General features: G+C 43.9%; 1 protein-coding gene across 1 annotated transcript in view; it reads right to left on the bottom strand.

The window, feature by feature from the left end:
- Window positions 1–8,928: 8,928 nt before the first annotated feature.
- The window catches only part of ENPP6 (ectonucleotide pyrophosphatase/phosphodiesterase 6), a 132,133-nt gene continuing 119,062 nt past the window's right edge, over window positions 8,929–21,999 (bottom strand). Inside the window, exons 7-8 of the mRNA XM_008571538.1 lie at window positions 17,068–17,191; window positions 8,929–12,451 (exon numbers count right to left, since the gene is read on the bottom strand). Of these exons, the coding sequence (XP_008569760.1) occupies window positions 12,246–12,451; window positions 17,068–17,191 (330 nt within the window). The 3' untranslated portion in view covers window positions 8,929–12,245. The remainder of the gene's footprint in view (window positions 12,452–17,067; window positions 17,192–21,999) is intronic.

The raw sequence follows: 21,999 nt of genomic DNA, 5'->3' as shown, positions 1-21,999 counted from the left end.
GAAAAAAAAAAGAAACAAAAATACTAGTTCAAAAAAAAAAAAAAAAAAAAAAAAAGCTAGGTGGGACAATTTTTTCCAAAGCAAATAAAATTTCATCCCCTGCCAAATTTCATATCTTGTGGCCCAGAACAAGGCCTTTTGCATTTCTAGCCTCAGTCTCCTAAATATTTTTTTCTCTCTACAGCAATGGAGCTGTTTCCTGTTTGGCCAGTAGATGTTTCTGACTAGGATTAGTTACAAACAATACATAGGAGGGCTCTAAGTAACTTATGCTTCACTCTTGGGAGGGTGTTCATCTTCAGTGTGGTCTGTTCCAAAATGGAAATGATTTTCTAGCTGGTTTTTGTTGCTTTGGTATTATAAAGTACTAATGAACTTCCAGCATACTGCATCGGATATATTTTTTGCAACAGCAGAATACAACGAATTTCTTAATCTACACAAATTCTAATATTAAAATTATGTAAACCATAAATCCTCCCTTATGATTCTTAAAAGGAGCTAATTTCTACAAATATTTTCTTCTTTTATTAAATTTTGTCTTCCTCTTGAGTGTTTTTCATTCGTGGTTGAACATTACCATCACCTGGGAAGATTAAAAGAAATATATCAACACCTGGGCCCCCATCAGACCATTCAAGTCAGAATCTCCAATCAAGTCAGTACTTTTAGGTAATTTCCTTAGGTAATTTTGGACAACCACTTTTGAGAACCAGTGACTCAAGTTCAAAAATTCTAATTTGTTACAGTTATTACACAATGCCATGGATAAACAGTACTCTTCTTTGGGAGCTTATAGAGGCCATGTGAGGAGGGCTGGTGTCATCCAGAAGTAGTGTGGACCATGGAGTGACAGTTTAGGGGGTGTTAAGGCTGTGACTGAAGCTGTTGCAAAGCAAGTCCCTGCTTTGATTTCTTGTCTTAGTCCGTTTGGGCTGCTGTAACAAAATACCTTAGACTGGGTAATTTATAAACAATAGAAATGTATTGCTCCCAGTCCTGGAGGCTGGGAGGTCCAAAATCAAGGTACCAACAGATGCAGTGTCTGGGGAAGATCTGTTTCTCATAGACGGTACTTTCTATGTGCTCTCACATGGCAGAAGAGGGCAAGAGAGCTGTCTCTAGCCTCCTTTGTAAGGGCACTCATCCATTCATGAGGATGGAGCCTTCATGCCTTAATCTGCCCTCAAAGGCCCCACTTCTTAATACTATCATATTGGGTATTAAGTTCCAACATATCTGTATATATATGTTGCATGTTTATATGGGAGGCAGCTTGCAGGAGTGCTGTGGAGATTGGTGAGGCTGGGGCAGGTGAAGCTTGTGCTGTGATGCTTGCATTCACACCTAGAGCCAAGTGGCCTGGGTCTCTCTTTCCTAGCTGTGTGACCTTGGGCAAGTCATTTCATCTCTAGGCTTCTTGGTTGTCTGTGATGAATAGGAGATACTGTGTGTAAAATGCATTTTATAATAATACCAGGCACCAGGTAGGTGCTAGTTTTAGGGTTTCAAATGCAGAGAGTGGGCTGGATTCTGGAATATCCAAACCCTCCACAAGCCACCTCCCACTACATGCAGATTCCAAGATCTTACAGGGCAATACTGTGTATTACTCATTGGTGCTTTGTCTCTAAACCCCTCTTATTCTGTTGAAATAGGCTGGACTATAATGAGCTTCCAGAATTCCTTTTGCCACTTTAGTTTAAAGGCTGCAGAAGGGCTTCCTGGTCTTCTTTTTCCTGGACCCACAGCCCCGCTCCTCTCTCACTGCGGGGGCTGGGGGAGGTGCCCTGAGCAGCACCTCCTTCTAGCACAGCTGGAGGGTCACTCCCTGCTCTTCCCACTGGCGTCACCCTGAGCCAGACCTCCCTGACCGGCAGAATGGCAGGGGGCAGGGGAGAGGTGCACACAAGGCCATGCCCCTTTCCCTCGCTGCTGAAAGGTAACCAAAGGCAAATGGGCTCTGAAGGCATAGGAAGAATGGAATGGTGACTGGGATTCTGCCTCCTGCTCCATGTGCTAAGTCTTAGGTGTTCAGGACTCTGAGCTCCTTTCCGTCACCTCTTCTAAGGCAGAGAGAAAATGACAGCGTAAGCTTGTACCAGAGTCTTATTGAAAAGTCAGTTAAACATGGTGAAAACAGAGCTGCTCTACCTTTTCTTCCTTTCTCCCATTGCTTCTCTTCCCCTGTGCATGACTGAAGAGGGGGGCTGCTGAAATGCAGGAAAAGCAGTCTCTGCCCTCTGGATTCCTAGTCCTGCAGCCAGTCATTCCTCAGATCTGCTCCTTTGTGCAAAACATTTTCTGCATCTGGCTTTTCCAATTCCTCGCTACTATGAGAAGCTCTGTCCAAACTCAGGAGATCTTCTGACCAGGACATTCCAACCTTTTCACTTTATTTATCCATTCAACCATTCATGCGTTTATTCAACAGACAGTTATCAACTATTTTGTGGCAGACTTTGGTGGAAACTGAGGGGGACCCCAAAAGTGAAAAGACACTGTCCCAGAATTCTTTTTAGCTTGGAGGAAGTTATTGTAAATTATTGTAAACTATTATAAATTATTACAATACAATGTGACTGGTTTTGTAATAAACAAAACAATAAAAAGAATATGAAAGCACAAAGGCATTACAGAGAATCTCAGGTATGAAGGATAAATACAAGTTTGCTGGACAGATGGACCATCAAGAGATACAGGGGAAAATCAGACCAGAAATGGGTCGGGGGCAGAATCTAGAATTTAATTCTATAGGAATGAGAGAGACAAGAGTGGTTTTTAAGAAGTTATTAACAAGATCGTCTTTGATTTTGCTGAAAGGTGATTATAAAGGCAACACAAAGAATAGACCGGAGGGGGACCTCAAATGGCAAGAGAAAGATCCCAAAGGAGGCCAGGGACGAGGACACCATCAGAAGCACAGGTGGCTGAGCTTCCTGCCACCAGCCCCTCTGCCTCAAGGCCGATGCTTTTTTCATTGCATTTACTCTTGTTTTTCTCTGAAATTCTCTCCGTGCATTACCTGTATCAACCTGAACATTCACACAGAAATGCAAATTCAATTCTGCTAAAAAATGAAAGAATGAAATGATTATGGAGAAAGTTCTGTGAGGACAGTAACGTATTTATTTCTCTTCTGTGTACCCCCAGAACGTAGCATAGTACCTGGTGTGAGGAGGAGCTCAGGAAATCTCTGATGAGCTGGACTGTGAAGTGTGTGTTTGTCTCCTGTAAACAACAGAAATCCCCTCCTCACAGCTCTGGAGGCCAGCAGTCGGAAATCAAGGTGTTGGCAGGCCATGGTCCCTCTGAAAGCCCTGGGGGCGAGCCTTCCTTGTCTCTTCCAGCTTCTGGTGGATCCTGTCGATCCCTGGTGCTCCTTGGTTTGCCGTGGCCCCTGCTCCAGTCTCTGCCTCTGTCACCTCGTTGCCTTCTCTCTATCTCTGAGTCCAACTTTCTTTCTTCTTATGAGGACACCAGTCATGGGGTTAGGGCCTAATCCAATGTGACTTAATCCAATACGACCTCATCTTAACTTGATTATATCTGCAAAGACCCTATTTCCAAATAAACTCACATTCACATTTTTACCTCGCCAGGGTAAGAAGCTAAACATATCTTTTGGGGGAACACAATTTAACCCACAATGAAGGGTATTGTGTGTGCTATTCTCTGTCCCTACCAGTCTGAATCTTCTCTGAAGGGACTCCTTCCACATGGGACAGATGGTCCCAGAGGCAGCTCCAGAGCTTCAAATAATCATATGACATAGCCAGCACTCTTTATTTGTAAAACTTAGATCCATCCATTCTTCCATGTCTGAGGCCTCCTATGTGCCTGACACTCTGTCAGGATCTGGATCTGAAGAGGTGAACAAGCCAGACCAAGACTCTGCTCTGATCAAGTAAAATTATTGTGCTTTGAACTTTTGGAGAGTGTAATAAACTCCTCTGGCAATTACATGATTCAAAAAAGTTTTAAGAGGAAAGAAAATTAATCATTACTTTGCCAAGAGTTTAAACTAAGATGCAATGACTGGGAAAACATCATTTTATAGAATTAGGCCTTATTTACAAGGGCTCCTGGTAAAAGTGTGGAACCCAGTGTGGAGTATCCTGCATCTGAGCACCCCAGGGGATGTGGAACCAAGTGTGGAGTATCCTGCATCTGAGCACCCCAGGGGCCAAGGGCAGCCAGCAGGGAGAGGGTCTGAGGGAAGGGCAAAGTGAGGTGAGCTGCCTGAAGTCCATGGCGAGAGTACGGTGGCTGTGGATCAGGCCACACTGAGCCCTCTTGAGTGCTCCTAGTGACCACTGGGACCGTGAGAGTGATGCTCCCTAAATGCTTATCCTGGTGCAGTGAGCACACTGGGTGGTGCAGAAAAGAAGCACCCCAGCAGGTGTTCAGCATTCAGGGGATTAACTCCAGAGCTGCTGTGTCTCTGTGCCTTCCTCTGTTTCCCCACCCTCTCTGTGTGGCCTCTGGCTTACCATCATGCCCTTGTTCCCCTGGGTCTTCTGGCTGACATGCCATTTGCCCCCCTTCCTGGCTCCTGCCTTCGGTTTCAGTCCTTGGATTCTGAACAACTTGTCTCCCCTTTGGCAATACTGAGAATGTGTAACAAGCAGCCTCTGTTTGACAGAGCCCCGGGACAGCTGACACCTGTGAACTGGCCTATAGGCAGCCCCTCCAGCCAGGCCAAGTGTTTCTGTAGAAAGGTCTCAGACAATGACAGCAAGCCAGATGCTGTGCCAGGCCCAGCAACCTTGGAGTATTCCCCAACAACGAAAGACGAAGTTTATAAATATAGTTGCCTGGCATAACCCCCAAATAACCGAGAGTGACTCTCCATTCCTCTATAGCTTTTCGCTTGATGTATATATGAGAACTGAGGAGGGACTCCTGAGGATCATGGTTCCTACACATGAATTACAAACACTGCTGCTAATGTTATGATTATAATAAAAAATTCTATCCAGTTTCTCAACTGTCACCCCACCATATGTGTTAGGATTTTGAGACATCATAACCTGCAGGTAAAGTTTAATATTCAACAAAATGAGCAGCTATCATCTCAGGCTATGGCCCGATATACTATAGGTTGGTGTCTCCTACTCATGCTGTGCACAGACTCTGCCCCTTTAATAATTCCTAGGCTGGGGTTCTAGACTTCAGGCAACTATGAAAAAATGACTAGATTTTTTCCCCAAGCTATCAAAAGTGGTTTCATATTATTTTGTATTAATCTGTATGAGATTTACATTGTTTTGTATACCATTTCTTAAATCCTTAATTCTGAGACTTGAAAATGCATCAAAGAAATTTATGGCCAGTGAACAGAAGTTCAGGAATCATGGCAAAGTACAATCAGTGGCCAACATAAACTTCTTGCCAAAGACCACAGAAGAATCAGGATGTATGTGAGGTGTCCGAAAGTCCTCTATAAAATGTTTTACTCTATTTAATTTGGAATATTGTGATCTGAGAAATGGAGATGCCCAGCGAATTTAACCAATCAAATCCAGACCCCCAGCTATCCCCTGTGTCCAGCTGCAACCCTTGCCTTTGTAAAGACTGTGATGTTATGGCATGACAGCATTATGGCCACATCGCTGTTCCCCAGTGCGGACCTGTGGTTCATCTGCAAACTGTTGTCATTTTCCACTTCTGTCAGTTTTGCGTGGCTGCCTAGTCTAGTGTAGGCCTTGCCTTCGCTAGTCACTTAATAGTATGTCCCACAGTGACAGAAACAGCTTCTGGATCTTGCACTCTCTGCTACTCTCAAGAATATGTACTGAGGTCATATTCCCAGGACTAAAGACGCTCCGTGTGATGGGTGAGCATCTGTTCTCACTCCCGGTGCTTCTTTCCATTTGCAGGAACATTTGCTACAGTCCCAACTCTGGCCTTTTTCTGCTCCCCATACCCATGTCTCCTCAGAGCAGGAGAAGTAACTTATCTTATTGGCGAGTTTGGAAAGGAGCCTCTTCCCCTCCCCTGCTCTCTGAGGGACCACCGGTGCACATGAAGCTCATGGTACTTTCTGCTCCTTAATGCTCTGAGTCTTACAGGTGCAGGGCTTTCGTGAGTAAGTCTGTAATTCAGAGTGGCATGATAAGTCATATTTTCAAGCTTTATTGTAGTAAGGGTGATGTTTCATTCTCCATCTGCCAAACCCTCTGTCTACCTCAATGAGTTCCAAAATTAGTTAGGGTGCAGGGATGTCAATTATTAAGGTCCCTCAAACCCTGACATTCTAAAATGAGAGAGAGAAAGAAAGAAAAAAAGAAAGAAAAGAAGAGAAGGAAAGCTAGCTTTCTGCCTTGAAGAAAACTATAATCTAATGAGACAGAGAAGGAAAATGTAATTGTTTGCATATTTAGCATGCAAGACAAACTCATGCTAAATAAAATATGTATGTGTGCAAGAAAATAGAAATAAAGAATTGCGAGGTACAGCATTTCTCAGTGCTAAAAGGAAACAAAAGTGAATAAAGAAAAATGTGGTTAGATAAGAAGCCTAGAGGTTATATTAGAATAGTGAAATAGGAACTTCAAAAAGTGGAGGTGGGGTGTGGTGAGGGGTGGATAAAAATGGGATGAAAATATAGTAAGATGCAAATAAAATTCAGTCATTCACTCATTCAGCAGGCAGATGGATCCACACCAGGCCTGGTAAACAATGCTAAAAGTGTTAAATTAAATGAATGGAAAGTTACTGAAGGGTTCAGAGCAAGGGAATGGCCTGGTCTGACTTGCATCTTGGAAATTCCCTTGGGTGGAAGAGAGGAGAATGAGCTGGAACTGTAACGATCTCAAGGAACCCTGGTGGAAGGTCATGGTATAATGATAATAAGGTGGAGCTTCTGGTTGAGGTACTGGTAAGAAGGGGCAGGTGAGGCTGTTACTGGTTCCTAGGGTGAAGCCATAAGGGCATTCTGGGAGAGACAGGGAAAATTTGAGTGGTAAAGTTGGATAGAGACTGATTCAGGCTTTCACAGGGATCACAGTTGAAATGGGGCCTCAGCACAGGCACAGCTAGAAGATGGCGCAGGCTCCTAATGGTACTCTGTAGATGCTTCCAATGGATGTGAGCTTTAGTGTCCACCTTCTGTAGAAGACATTTCTCCTTGAATTTACGGGACACTTATTTAAGTGATGCATATCCACTATTGTGTAAACAGAAGTACAAAAATTCAAATTTCTGAAGTGATTTGGACCTTTTTAAAAAATAAGTGCTTTTGTTTAGCCAAATTATTTTAAAATTTCTCTAAAAAAGCAAATATGCTTTGTAAGAAATAGTGCTGGGACAACTGGATATCCACATGGAGAAGAATGAATTGTATCCTTTCCTCACACCATACACAATTAACTCAAAATAGATCACAGACCTAAATGTAAGAGTTAAACACTCTTGGAAGAAATTACAGGAGTAAATCTTCATGATCTTGGATTAGGCAAAGGCTTCTTAGATATGAAACATAATGCACAACTGACAGAAGAAAAAAATAGGTAAGTTGGACTTCATTAAAAATTAAAAACTTTGTGCCTCAAAGGATGCCATCAAGAAAGTAAAAAGAAAACTCATTGAATGGGAGAAAATGGTTGCAAATCACATATCTGATAAGAGACTTGTATCCAGAATGTATAAAGAATGCTTACAACTCAACAAAAAGACAAATAACCCAATTAAAAATGGGCAAAGGATTTGAATAGATGTTTCTCCAACAGAAATAGACAAATGGCCAATAATTGGCACATAAAAAGATGCTCAACATGATTTTTTCATTAGAGAAATACAAACAATGCCAAGATGAGATACCACTTTACACTCCCTAGGATAGCTATCGTTGAGAAAGACAGATAATAGTAAGTGTTGACAAGGATGTAGGGAACTTGGAACCCTTGGACACTGTTGGCGGAAATGCAAATGGGGTCAACCAATCTGGAAAATAGTCTCAGTAGTTCCTCAAAAGCTTACGAGTTACCATATGACCCAGAAACTCCGCTCCTAGGTATATTCCCAAGAGAAATTGAAACATATGTCCACAGAAATGTGCACATGAATGCTCAGAGCAGCATTATTTTTAATATCAAAAAATGGGAAAAACCAAATGTCTATCAATGGACAAATGGATAATAAAATGCAGTACACTCATGCGATGGAATATTACTTGTAAATAAAAGGAATGAAGAACTGGTTCATGCTTGAAAACATTACGCTTAGTAGAAGAAGCCATCTACAAAGGACAACACATTGTGTTATTCCATTATTATGAAATATCAGAAAAAGCAAATCTATAGAGCCAGAAAGCAGTTTAGTGGTTGCTTGGGATGGTGGGGGGGGGACATGGGGAGTGACTGCTAATGTACTAATGGGCATGGAGCTTCTTTTTGAGGTGATAAAAATGTTCTAAAATTCGATTGTGTGATGGTTGCACAGTTCTGTGAATATAGTAAAAGCTATTGAACTGTACACTTTATTTTTTTAATTTTTATTTATTTTTTTTTTTTTAAAGATGACCGGTAAGGGGATCTCAACCCTTGGCTTGGTGTTGTCAGCACCGCGCTCAGCCAGTGAGCAAACCAGCCATCCCTATATAGGATCCAAACCCGTAGCCTTGGTGTTATCAGCACTGCACTCTACCAAGTGAGCCATGGGCCGGCCTGAACTGTACACTTTAAATGGATGAATTGTATGGCATGTGAATTCAATCTCAATGAAACTGCTATGTTTTTAAAAAGTAATATGCTTAGTATATTTAAAATCTAATCCCCTTCCTTTCTCCCTTCCTTCCTTTTTTCCTTCTCTCCTTCCTTTCTTTCTTTATAAAGTCTAATTTATAATCCTGGGATAGAATATGTTTAGTGCATGAGATAAAATATAACTATATTGTCAGCTGAGTAACAAGAAAAGATAGAAAGCCCAAAGTGGAAAGTCTGTTTAATTTGAAGAACTACAGAAAAATGGAGAATATCTAAAGTTTAAGCACGTCTCCTTCATGACATTTATTATTTCTTTCATTCAACACATATTTATGGGACATTTATTAAACATTTGAGGCATAGTACTAGATGCTATTTTATGATTCCAAAGCAACATATAAGTATATTTTCCATAGCACATACCTGAGACCAAGTTTCAAATGTTTTATAACCAGTCTGTCAATTCTGCCTTTTCTCTTTATTCTAGCAAGTAGTTTACAGTAGCTGACTTGGTCTATCCAAAATTGCTTAAAAAGATAAAACACACAATCATATTTGGAAATCCCTTGATATTTACAGAAATGCAAAACACTTTCTTAGAAAATTCATAAAATAGCTGTGTGTCTTGAACCATGTCTGAGTTGTCCAGTGGCCCAGTTGGGAAGCAGAGCCACAAGGAGTGGGGTGTGGAGAAGCCAAGTTTGTTTTTTGGTTCCTCCTCCCACCAGTGGAGCTTACAGATATACTTTGGTTTAGGAGAGCTGGAAGCTTGACCTAGCTGGGGTTAGTAGCCAATGTCATCCTAAAGGCCCCTGGAGAAACTGGCTAATTATAAAATAGCTTTCAGATCTACCAGGATCAAATCAGAACGCATCTCTCCTTAGGAAAAACCCAAAGCTTAGATGAGTATGACTTGGAAGTGTTGTCTGAGGCTCTACCCCAGATCCTCTGAACCTGCATCTCTGGAGGTCAGTCAGATGATGTTTAAAAGCCCAGAAAGGTTGCAAATTATACTCTATGGCTGAACTCAGATTTGAGTGGATTTCCAAAGTCCCTTGAAAGGAAAAGAGAGCTGGGACTTTATAATTCAGGACTCTTCTAGGCTACAAAGAACTCCCTGGTCCTATTATGGTTTCTGCTTAGGTCTTCAGCACTTGATTGAACTGGATTCTGGAGATTAGGCATATGGACAGGGAAAGGCCATTCATCTCATCTTTGACTTAAGGATCCTTCTTTCCATTTATCCTTCGTAGTCAACCCAATTATCTTCCTCCTGGAATTAGCAGCAAAGTTGTAAAATATCCAGGAGAAAAGATGTCTATACATATTTCTAGCAGATTTTACTCATATAAAATGAAATACATTTACAGAGAGTAGAATTTTCTTGAGAGAAAATAATGCAACTTTAAAACAAAAATAAAAGGAAAAAAAAAATGTTAGCCAGATAATGAAGCCATCAAAATGTATGCAGTATTTTGGCAAAAAGTGTGTTCTCCCCATTTGGTGTCTGAATTTTCTTTATTATTTACTGGTATTCATGATTCCTCTTGTGTCTGAGTCTCATTTATTTATTCAACACTATTTATTGAGTAATTACACTTTGTCAGACAAATATCTGAAATTTTATTATGTAATTTGAAGATTTTAAAGATGAGTGAAGGAGAAAAAAAGTAGGGAAGAGCAAGAAATATGTAAACCTGTGCACATGTTTATTCTCCTCTCGATATTGAGGATCCACACTTAATTTAATCTCTTGTGTATGTCTCAGGGATCCTTCTTTCGCACGGGAGGAAAGTGGGCTCCTCTGAATTCATTAGAACACCATCCTTTAAGGAGAAAGAAAATTTTAACAATGGCTATTTCAACAACTACTGCCATTGAAGTACGAATTTGCTTTCAGCCAGATAACAAAGGCTGATTTGCTTTCTTTCCAGTTGATTTGATGGTTTGCTGGAAGCCTTAAACACATTACATAAATCCTTAGAAATCCTTCATGAAGACAAATTCGGTATTTTTAAGCAGTGGTCCTTTGCTCTCGTGCTTCATGGCACAGAGATGGCTCCCAGACTTCTTGAATCAGGGTGAACGTTGAAATTCATATTTCAAGGTAAACACCATATAAGGGCTTCACCGTCCTAAGAAGACCTGATATGTTGTCCTTTCCTGACAAGTTTCACTTGCAGATGTGCTTTATTTAGCACAAACTCATTTTTATTGCAATAATGGGATCCATGTGTATATATATGACTAATCATTTAAAAATGCAGTTATCCTTCATTCTTCAAGATCTCCTACAGCAAACTTAGGTGACTAAATTAAACATATTTCAACTCAGGCTCAGTAACTCTTCTCGGGAGTTTCTAAGGAACTTAGGTCTCTGATGGAGACCAAACTGTTTCCTAATTAAATGGCTAGTTGGTCAGGGACTGGGACCTGGCTCTGTCATGCTCTCTCCATTCCCAGGCCTCCACCATTTTCTTTGGAATTCTGTGTCACTCAAGGATTCCCTTTGTTGTTGTTAAGTAAGCATTGCTTCAGGACTACGTGCATAAAACTTACGCTTAATATATCACCATCCCAAGCAATGAACTGACATCTCTGCTGATGTGTCCACATTCTCTTCAGTAAGACATCCCCTTCCTAACTTGTAATGACATGTCAGGTATTATGATAGTCTACACCTTATATTGGGTGCCAAAGTGCAGCAATGTCCAAGGCAGCCTTCACACAGATAGACGTGCAGGCAGACGATCCATCAATCCATCAACAACCAAGGCCTGCTATGTGCATACAGGATATACGGTTTATGCTAAGTTCTCACAGAAACCCTATCCTTTGTAAGCTTTTCCACTCCTCAAGACAAGGGAGAAATTTTTGTTCACTCATATTTGGAAGGGAACCCATGTTTTTCATGTTCTTTGAGTTCTCCAATTCTTAGTGATTTTTGGAGGGCTGATAGGTGATTCTTGCTAAGATACATCTTTTCTGGGACTTTATATAAGAGGAGAAAACTCCACAAGCTAGGTCAGAAACAGACAGCAGCTATTGCTTTCATGTAGACATCCTCTTTTCTGGGATGGAAAGAAAAGTACAGGATTGTGGCCACAGACCCCAAGGATGACTCCTGGGTGTGAACAGGGCACAGACTCAGGGGCTACTTTGTGCAAGGCAGGACAGAGAGGGGCCCAGGACAACCATGCAAGAGCCACCCAAAGGTTGGTTGCTGCAGGGCCAGGCCCCTGCTCAGATAGTTCATCCTGAGTAACTGTATGAGAAATAAAGGAGAAAATTACATTTAGCCAAACAAATAAAAAGCTAGGATTTTCCTACTTTCAGGAAAAACAAAGTTTGGATTTTTTTTTTTTTCTTTTTTAGAAGTAAGGATTTTTATGTATAGAATCATCCAAGAATAATAGGTTTTCAATTTTTATGGCCTTGATTGTGTTAATGAAGCTGTTATTCACACAGAACGTGAAAATCATTCCACTTTGGAGGCGCGCGTTGCTGACAGTGTTTGGGGACGAGCAACGGGACCAGTTACGCGAACAGTAGGAGGAGGGTCAAAGCCAGAGCGCAGCGGCCAAGCTGGATGGTCGGTGCCACGCTGGCCTGGCCCTTCAGCATGCACAGCACCCGGGACCAGGACCCATTGTTGGGCAGCGGGGTGATGCCTGCCACATTGCACATGATGTTGTAGACATCCACTGACCTGATGGGAGCGGCTCTGAAGTTGCATTTGAAATCTGAAAGGCAAAGGCACAGGAACAGGCTGTCATGTCACTCACCCAGAGAGAGAGCAGAAAGCGGCTGAATCACAATACAAAGGACTATACTCAGGCTCGAAGTGACTTTGGGATCAGAAAATCACCTCCCTTAGTGGGCTGTGCCCAAGTGATGGTGAACATGGAAGAGTATTTAAAAGGTTCTAGGTTATGAAAGGAAATAGCTTTCTATGGCTCCTGGAGATGAGTTTCTTTAAAAGACAAGTCAGCAAACAGACTTTCTTTGGGCTTGGTGTACTCCCCTCGTGACCACAGAGCTTTCCTGGAGGGGCAGCAGGGCCACCTGATGCTGCTCCATTTCTGCAGAGCACTGGAGAGCTGGTGTGGTCACAGAAGACTGAGTGTCAGCTGGGCTCCCCTTATCCAAATTAAACGGTATGCTTAGCTTCCAGAACGTCTATCTGAGACCAACAACCAGGGTGCCGATTTCTACTGCAGAGGCCCCACAGCAACTCAAGAATGTTTTATTTAATTTTCCTGCCATCCTGAGGTCTTTATGGAATGTGAAACCATACAGTTTCCTTGGTGCTGACTAGCTTAGCAGATACGGCAATGGTTTTCTATTGGACATTCCTTGGGACCCTTTTACCGACAGATAAAATAACTTAGCAATGTGGAAAATAAGCAAACTGGTGCTGGCTTGATGGATCCACAAGAAGGCGCTGAGATCTAATGAAGAAGAGCACTGGGCCTCTACCCTGAGCCTGCACCAAACTTGAGCGGTGACACGGGAATGCAAAGGGCAGGGCTGGCATTCACAGGATACTAAGTGTGGGCACTGGAGGTGCCTCTATAAGTTGTTGGAGGGATTTTAATCGAGTGCACCTCTCTTTTCCCACAGGAGGCAAATAAGATGCTCAATACAAAGCACTTGTTCATTTAAGGAGTGAATATAAAGAGTTTAGTAATATGCATAAACAACTTCACTTTTAGGCCCCAAATCAGAACTGCCAACAAAATACCCGAAGCTACACTAAAGTTGAATTCAGGGAGGAGATTTTATCCATCAACAAATGCCTGTGCGTGTGCTTTTAGTTCATTTAAGAGTTTTAAAGGAAATGGATAGTTTAGGGGCTGTAAAGCCATTTCTACCTAATAAAACAATCTTTATTAATGCATTGTTAAAATGATCACACATACGTTACTTAAAAAGCAAGCAAATGATCACAGCAACATGTTCCAGAAGTGCTGACACTAAATTCTGCTCCTGCATTTACAGTGAAATTACAAATTTGGAAGAAAGTTACATACAGAAAACTCGGCCACACAGTATAGCAGATCCATTGCAACTTCTCAAGTGATGGGTTCTGCTCACTCTGGAGAACTGAAATTGAGTTCAATGTCAAGAGGTGCATGGGCTCTACCACCAGCCCGCAGCCACTTACTAGCTGGGTAACCTCGGGAAATGGGCACAGGAAATGTCTTATATGGCTTAGTTCTAGGTACACTGAATATGCCCAATAAATGGTAGCTATTATTATTAATAAACATGTATCATAAATGCCCAGCAAGGGCGAACTATAGATTGAAAATATATGCCTTATAAATTATTTTGAAGGGTTCACTTTTGGGGAGGAGTAGGGAGGATAAGGGTCAGCATCACCTCAGAGTAGAAACTAGTCAAAAAAAAAAAAAAAATTCAAAACCTGCCTGGAGCGGAGAATGAAGGGGCTGCCCCAATATCCCAGCCCCTCTCAATATCAAGGCAAATTATACTATCAGATGAGGGTGGTGGTGGTAACAATTGCTCATCTGAGGAAGCAGCTGCAGCGTGAGAAACCAATGGAGAAGGTTGTCCCAGGGATGTGGAACAACTCTTCTCTCTGCTTCTGACTTGCCATGTGACCTGGATGTGACAATCACACTGCCCCCCACATATGGCCATGTCCTTGTCACGTGTGTGTGTGGGAAGGTTTGTGAGGTGGTAAATCCAGGTGTCCTTCCCCAGCCTTTCAAAAATCTACTTCTTTACCACTTCACAGGAAAAATTGAGATCAAGCTCTTCTAACAAGAGTGTTAGAAAAGATTATCTTTTTACATTGAAAATACAAAATGAAATCCTGTGCTCATAAGCAGGAAGAATTGTTTTTTTGGTTTTCTGGGCTTTTTGCCCCCATCCCATCTAGTTCATGGCTTCCTGTTCTGCAGGGATAGGACTTTGGGCCCCATACAGAGATAATCCTGTCTGGAATAAAAGCTTCTAGAAAATTCCTGAATAGCAAAACAATGCCTGATCCAGTTTGGCAGGATCCAGACAAGTTCTACAAGTTCAAGATGGCATTTTGAACCTGGATTGGGAATCCAAGTTTTTCCCATGGGTTTAAAACTTGTCAGATATTAAAAACATGTTTCCTAAAGAGAGAAGGTTCGGCAGGCTCAGGCTGTGCCTGCCCACCCTGGGCTGTTTTCTGAGTGAGGCTTTCTAGCTAGCAGGCAGCTCACTAAATCACAGTCCTGCTGTCTTATCTTGAATGTGGAGTTCTCCAGGGCAAGATTAGGTTGTTCAAATTAGAAACTGGGTTTAACCAGAGAGAGGCTATCTCCCAGAATTATTTCCCTTTCTCTTTGCTGGCCCAGATGTACTGACTTCTAAGGCTGTATCTGGTAAGCTGCAATGATGCCCAGCTTCCTCCCTAACCAAGAAGCACATGCAATTAATCAGGAGGGATGCACCTTTATCTCAAAGTGCAGCTAGATAGCTATTAAAGGCCTCGCTCTTAAATTTTCTTCTGAGTAAACAGTCAGTGTGTAAAGCTGTTCAATCTTTCATGAGAATTGGAGCCAAAAACGTGATGGTTTGCGGGAGTCTCTCAAGGCTGTATCTGCCTGAAAACATTTTGCAATTAGCCCAGTCACTTTTCATCAGTCATCTTTCTGTCTGTAAAAGAGCAAGGGATTTCGATTTTAAAGGAGCGTATGATGGAGGCCTCTGTTAGTGGACAAACTCTCCCCACTGAATTTAACTTTCAGTTAATGCAGCTTTGGGTACTTCGTTTAAAACTTTGGTTTGGGATTAGACTTGGTTCTTCTTTAAAATATGCCTGAGACTCTTGCTCATATACTCTCCTCCAGCAGATGACTGTTTTGATTTCATGATCTTATTTTCCTCTTCTGGGGAAGGAGGAGGCAATGCTTTTGAATGGAAGTCGTGCTGACTAATGTTCACCCATATAAAGGCCATGGCCCTGGAATGTCTCCAAACAAATCTATGTTGACCTCAATATAGTTCTCAAACTAATTCCTGTAGCTTTTGAGCTGCATGTCCGACCTGGGGCTTGGCTGACAGGGAGTACCTAACAACTATTATTGGTTAATGGCAACATGCTTAGGCATGCTCTGAACTCTCCCTTCGGACAAGGTCGTGAACCCAGTTAGTGCTCTAGAAGTGTTTGCTGCTTGCTACTGGCTCTGATGCTCACTTCAGGACTTGGGAACTTGGATCCCCTGTGCAAAAGGATTTGGATCCAGGTGTTCCCTAAGCTCAGGCTCCCAGAGGCACCCATGGAAGTGGCAGAAACTGACCCCTCATAGTTCTTAACAGCTATTTTGTAGGAAGTAGAGTGAGCCAAGGCAGAGCCAAGGGTGAGCTGACATACATCTTTGGTCTTGCTACATCAAGAGAAGTGCAGAGCTTGTGTGATGTCTAACCTACAATTTGAAAGGAAAGCATGGACTTTCGTGGGCTGAAACATTTTGATCAACATCCAGAAAGCGGCATTTGGAACACAGATATCAGGGAAAACTGTATTAAATAAAGAAGGGTAGACGGTAGTGAGAAAGAAGAGTAGCTCGTGAACCCATCAGCTGACAGTTGACAGCTCTTGAATGCTCTCTCCCCACCCTTTTTTTTGAAAGAAGGAGTATTCAGATAGTAATATGATTTTCAGTGTTTGGTAAACTTTTAAAGTATGAGCTTACAGTGCTCTGTCAATTAAATCAAATGACTAAACAGGCCTTCTCCATCTCCCCTCCATTCAGCCCTAAGAATTAATTTAATCAAGGAAGACATAGCAAACTTGTTTTCAGCTAACACATCCCTAGTCATTCTGGCTCATTCCCAGAGTCAGTCTCAGGGTCATTTCCGAGCCTGTCCTTGCACACATCCTAGCTTCTGGTCGGGCCTTAAACTGAATGAACCGCACAGGGGTGGGCGCTCTAGACAGGAAGGGCCTGTGGACAAGCCAGACCCCATCAAGCGATCACATCAACTTTGAGACTCACAGCTGTCAGCAACCTGGTGTCCGATAAGCTTTCCTGGACATCAGATAGCTGTGAAATAACATTTTGATGAATTGCATAAAAAATGAATCACAAACATGTGGAATACATTTTCTTCACTGCACTCAGGATTTAAAATTTACAAGGAAAAGTATTTGGCCACATTTGCCAAACCCAAGAAGCATTTGAAAGGAAGCCAGTAAAAGATGTTTCGTGGAGACCGGCTGGGTTTACTCAGCTCTGCTCATAAAGAGGGTTCATACAGAAATCACTCCAGCCTTTCTCAGAGCCATTAGCCCTGATTCGGGAGACTGCCTTGGGGATGGCTGACAAGAGCACTTGGTCACTCCCTTGCCTACCAGGTCCAAAGGCCAGGAAGATGCCCCTCATGTCCATGAGCTCGTTGTCATATCCATGCCACCCACGCTGCCAGCCTTCCCTCCTGCCGGTGCTGTTCATCCAGAATGGAAGCGTCTCTCGACTCTGAAATCAAGCAAGGTAAATTACATGACACTGTGTCTTCACAATCATCATGAGTGGGCACCTGGTCCAAATGCCACCCAGGGTGGAGATGTGGGGACTTCCTCCTCGGCCTTCCTGATCGGGGCCATCCAGCCTCAGCTGGATCACTTCCTCCCCCAGGTAGCTCGGACCTCTGGCAGCAGCCTATTAAATTGCTGAACAGCTCTAGTTTAGGAGGGATTTCCTCACATTGAGCTGAACTGTATCTTGTAATCTGTTTCAGAACCACTAAATATAGCATGTTAGTGACAGAAGGGATGCTAAAGTGTATCTGTGGTATAATAAAAAATATGTTTGGTCTTTGTCCCAGGTTTCTGAGACAGTGCTCCTAAAACGCTTGGAATTTCCTGAGTGATAGAAGTGTCTTTTGTTATTCATAACAAGCCCCTTTTCCCCATCCCTGAGCTTATGCTAATGAGGTAAGTCATGGGGTTGGGGGCTAGATGGCTTCAGGATGGGGGCTGGTTAACAGAGGTACAACCATGTGATTAGAGGGTTGCAAACTTCAACCTCACCCCTCAACCACTGAGTTCAGTCATGTGACCAGTGATCTAATCACCCGTGCCTACACATTGAAATTCCATGTAAAACCCTGGAACAACATGGTTCAGGGAGCTTCCAGGGCACGGATGCTCTGTGCCCTTCACCTCCCATACTTTGCCACAGGCATCTCTTCCATGTGGCTGTTCCTAAGCGGTGTCCTTTATAATAGAACTGTAATGATAAGTACAGAGCTTTCCTGAGTTCTGTGATTCATTCTAATGAATTATCAAACCTTAAGTGGGGGTTTGAGAACCCTCAAATTTGTAAGCAAATCAGACACACATGCAGCCTGGGGATCCCTCCCAGCATCTGAAGAGGGGGCAGTCTCGGACTGATCCCCTTAACCTGTGAGGCCTGCTCTAACTGCAGGTATTAGTGTCAGGATTGAATTGAATCGTAGGATACCCAGGTCATGTTGGAGAATTGTTGTTGGAAAATACAGTATCTATCAATTCACCTTATTTTACTAGCAAAGTACAGAGGGTTTCACTCACTACCATCCCAGCGTCCTTTCCACCCCACCCTTCCTTCCTTCCAGCTCTACCCTGGGAGCCACTTAGAACAAAGCAGTCTCTTCTATTTATTCAAACATTTGAAGGTGACTCCCACGTTCCTCTTATCCAGGCTTTGCATATCAACCATTCTTCATTTGGGACGGGTTCTAGAACCATCACTCCCCTGTCACCCTTTTTTTCTTAGAACTAAATTTTCTTAGACCATGGATGCTTACTTGTTGCAAAACAAGGGGCATAAAGTAGGTTTTGAGAATCCTAAGGAGGCTGCCTCCAGCTGAACACAACCCTAAGCCATTCATTGCAGACTAACCATTCGCTCCTGATATTCGAATCATCTGTTTGCTAAGCAGGGTTTAATATTTCAAATATTTCAAATGCAGGAGGTAGGATTGGCTGGTTGTAATGAATGAGTAGAATCAAAACAACTAAACTACCAGCAATTTACAGGTTAGCTCGCAAGACCAGTAATAGTACCATGCATTTAGTGAGCCATACAGTTCACCAAGAGTCAACACTGATGTTCACTTAATCGTCACAGCATCCCAGTGTGGACAGTACTATTTTCTCCATTTGGTAGTTGAAGGAACTTTGGCACAGAGAGGTTAAGTGACATTTTTAGAATCACGCAGCTAGTGTAAGGCAGAGCTGGGATTAGAACCCAAGTCGTCTCTCTCTCGGTCCTTGTGCAACTTCCCATAGCCAGAGGTCACTGCAGTGCCCCGGTGGCACTGGATAGTGAGGTGTCACCTTGTCCCTTGCATGTTCACTTGCTGAGTGTGGCCAGATGTAAAGTAAAAAGATTTTGGAGTTAGATTGGCTTGGGATGAATTCCCAGTTGCCCCTTTCTAGCTCTGTGATCCTGGAAAGCTGCTTAACTTCTCTGAGCTTCAGTTTCCTTGCTGGATATGGGGATGAGAATACCTGCCTGGCAGGGTTTTGGGGGGATTCCATGGCTGTGTGCTAAGTACCTGACACACAAAAAGTGCTCGGTGAAGGGCTGCGATCTGGCCACGGGACGCGAAGACTGGTGGTGTGCAGCAGGGCCGTGGCAGCGGTGGGGGCTGACCTCTGCGATTTAGCTGTCATGTCCCATCGCACACCCATCCAGTCTCTCCCCATGGATCACTTTCCAAATCGTGCTGTGTCATGGACTCTCCATTTCCTGAATTTTCATCATCCTCGTCCTTTCTTCTCCAGCTGTAGCTTGTATTTTTCCATGGGAAAGCTTTATTAACTTATTACATCTCTAACTTCATATACTGCTTTTTGTTCTCTGCCTATGGTGACAATCACAACACATCCCAATTTAGCTTCGTCAGCTAATTTCATGTGTTGCTTCTTCCTCTCACAGTTGACAAGGCAGGGAGTCCTCAAGCACCAAGGAGGACATTTTTATTAACGACTTTATTAATTACGAACCCCATTGTATGTATGTACCCCATGACAAATGAACAGGTAAAACAGAGATGAAGATTGATTGCCTAATGGAAAATTCGTGGTCTAAATCCCACAAATAAACACATACAACAATGAAAACTTCAGCCCAGAAGGTAATTTGGCATCTGTCTTGATCAGAGGTAAATCCACTAGTTTTATTAAAGTAAGTTGCCCCAGCAAAACAACTGTACTTACTGATTTTAAAAAAATGGTAAGCTGGCTGGCTCTCAGCATCTTGTTTTGTGCCCCACATTACCGTCCCCAGGGCATGCACGTGGGGCAGTGCTGGCGAAGAAGCACGTGTCACACACCTTTCGGCCTCCAGAGCGGGAATCACCCTGGCTCATGGATCCTCAAGCTACTAGTAGAGAAGCCGCGCACGTGGGGCAGTGCTGGCGAAGAAGCACGTGTCACACACCTCTCGGCCTCCAGAGCGGGAATCACCCTGGCTCATGGATCCTCAAGCTACTAGTAGAGAAGCCGACCCCTTCCAGACCCAACCAAGCCCATGGACTGCCACCTACTGCCACCTAGTGACATCCCAGAGAGCCACCCACACCCTCCAGATCAGGCCAAAAAGTTGTGTCACTCAGAAAGCCAGGCCTATCGTGGGGTGGGCAGCTAGTTCCCAGCCTTGCAGGAAGCACCTGGTCCTTTCGCAGCATGTGCTGGAGGAGGTGGTTCCCCAGTAAGAGGCTGGGGGGGAAGGGGATCCACTTCGTGAAGGCAGTGGAGAAACGGGATGTCCCTGGTGAGAGGAGTCCCCAGCGAGGTCAGAGTGTCCTTGCCAGCAGGTGGGAGAAGCAGTGATTTCAGGGCCGGTTTTTTCCATTCCACAGACATGCACTGAGCTCTGGGTCTGTGCCAGGCACTCAGCTGGGCTTTTGGGGTGGGGGGCACAGAGCAGGAGGGCAGCACCTTCACCGGAAAGAGCTTGTCTTTAGTGAGGGAGGAAGGGGGGTTGCAGCTTCAGGTACTGATGCCCAAGTGAGCCGGGATGGGGAGTGGGGGCCCTAATCCCTAAGAAGGAGGGAGGTTCAGGCAGTGGGGAGGCCTTGGGCCTACGGGGAAGCAGAGGTGCCCTGCGGGGAGAGCCAGTGAGTGGGGATGGGCTGTGCCTGTGTGTGTATGAGTGTGTGAGTATGTGTGTGTGGATGAGAGTGTGTTTGTGCATGTGTGAGTGTGTGTATATGTATTTGTGTGTAAGCACATGGGTGTGTGTATGTGAATATGTGAGAGTATGTGTACATGTGTGTGTAAGTGTGTGAGTGCATGTGTGTGTAAACGTGTGAGTGTGTGACTGCTCGCATGTCCGTGTGTGTGTGTGTAGTGGGGGAAGGGTTTGGGAGGGGCAGGGGCCACAGTGAGGAGGCCACCATGAGCCACTAAGTTCCTACTGTAGCAGGGTGGGGGGACTCTGTCAGTGGGGAAGGCCTGACCACGAGAGGGAGGGCCCGTATGACCTGCACACGACACGTGGGAGAAGATCAGAGGAAAGAGGCCCCCAGGGAGAGGCTGTTGGAAGGAGCAAGGAGGTGAGAGGAATTGGGGTTTTCTGCTCTCAGGGGCTATCCAGGGTTGTGCTAATCAAACAGGGTGACCAACTGTTTGATTGTTTGCAGCTGAGGGGGTGTCAGGGATACAAGACTTTCACTTTTAAAACCAGGGCAGTCCCAGGCAACCCAGGACAAGTTGGTCACTCTACAATCGACACTGCCTTAGGCATTTAAATGAAACCCTTGCCCAGTGTAATTTGTTCAGTGCATCTCATCGCCTCCCAGGACCCTCCCCCTACACGCAGGTGGGTGGCAATTGGGGACCCTCCTTGATGAACCACTCAACTAGTTCATCATTCCTAACAGGAGGGAACCAGAAGCAAGCAGCTCCACGCGGGAAATGCTGTGAGAAATGGTGAGCTGTTGTGTTCATGGACTTGGGGGCTCCTGGTTTGGTGGCTACACCCACTATTTTATGCCATGGCTGCTTTAAGGCTGGAGCTGCTGAGCACACAGAGCAGGAGCTGGCAAAAGCCACATCTGGGCCCTTCAGATGGAGTTGCTTGGAGGCGGCAGGGGAAAAGAGGGCCTTGGTGGCCCTCAGGCCAGCAAGACCACTAATATGGTTCCCATGGACTGACATAGGAATAAGGAGCCACAAGAACTGAAAAAATGGAGCCACTCAGAGGCTGGTGAGTCATCGCAAGGGACTGGTGCATGGCTTGCCCCATGGGAAGTGTTTGCCGCACAGGCAGTTGGAGAGATCACCAGCTCACCA

The sequence above is a fragment of the Galeopterus variegatus genome, unplaced genomic scaffold, assembly GCF_000696425.1.
Source record: "Galeopterus variegatus unplaced genomic scaffold, G_variegatus-3.0.2 Scaffold700, whole genome shotgun sequence".
Lineage (NCBI taxonomy): Eukaryota > Metazoa > Chordata > Mammalia > Dermoptera > Cynocephalidae > Galeopterus > Galeopterus variegatus.
This window is presented reverse-complemented; position numbering and strand designations above follow the sequence as displayed.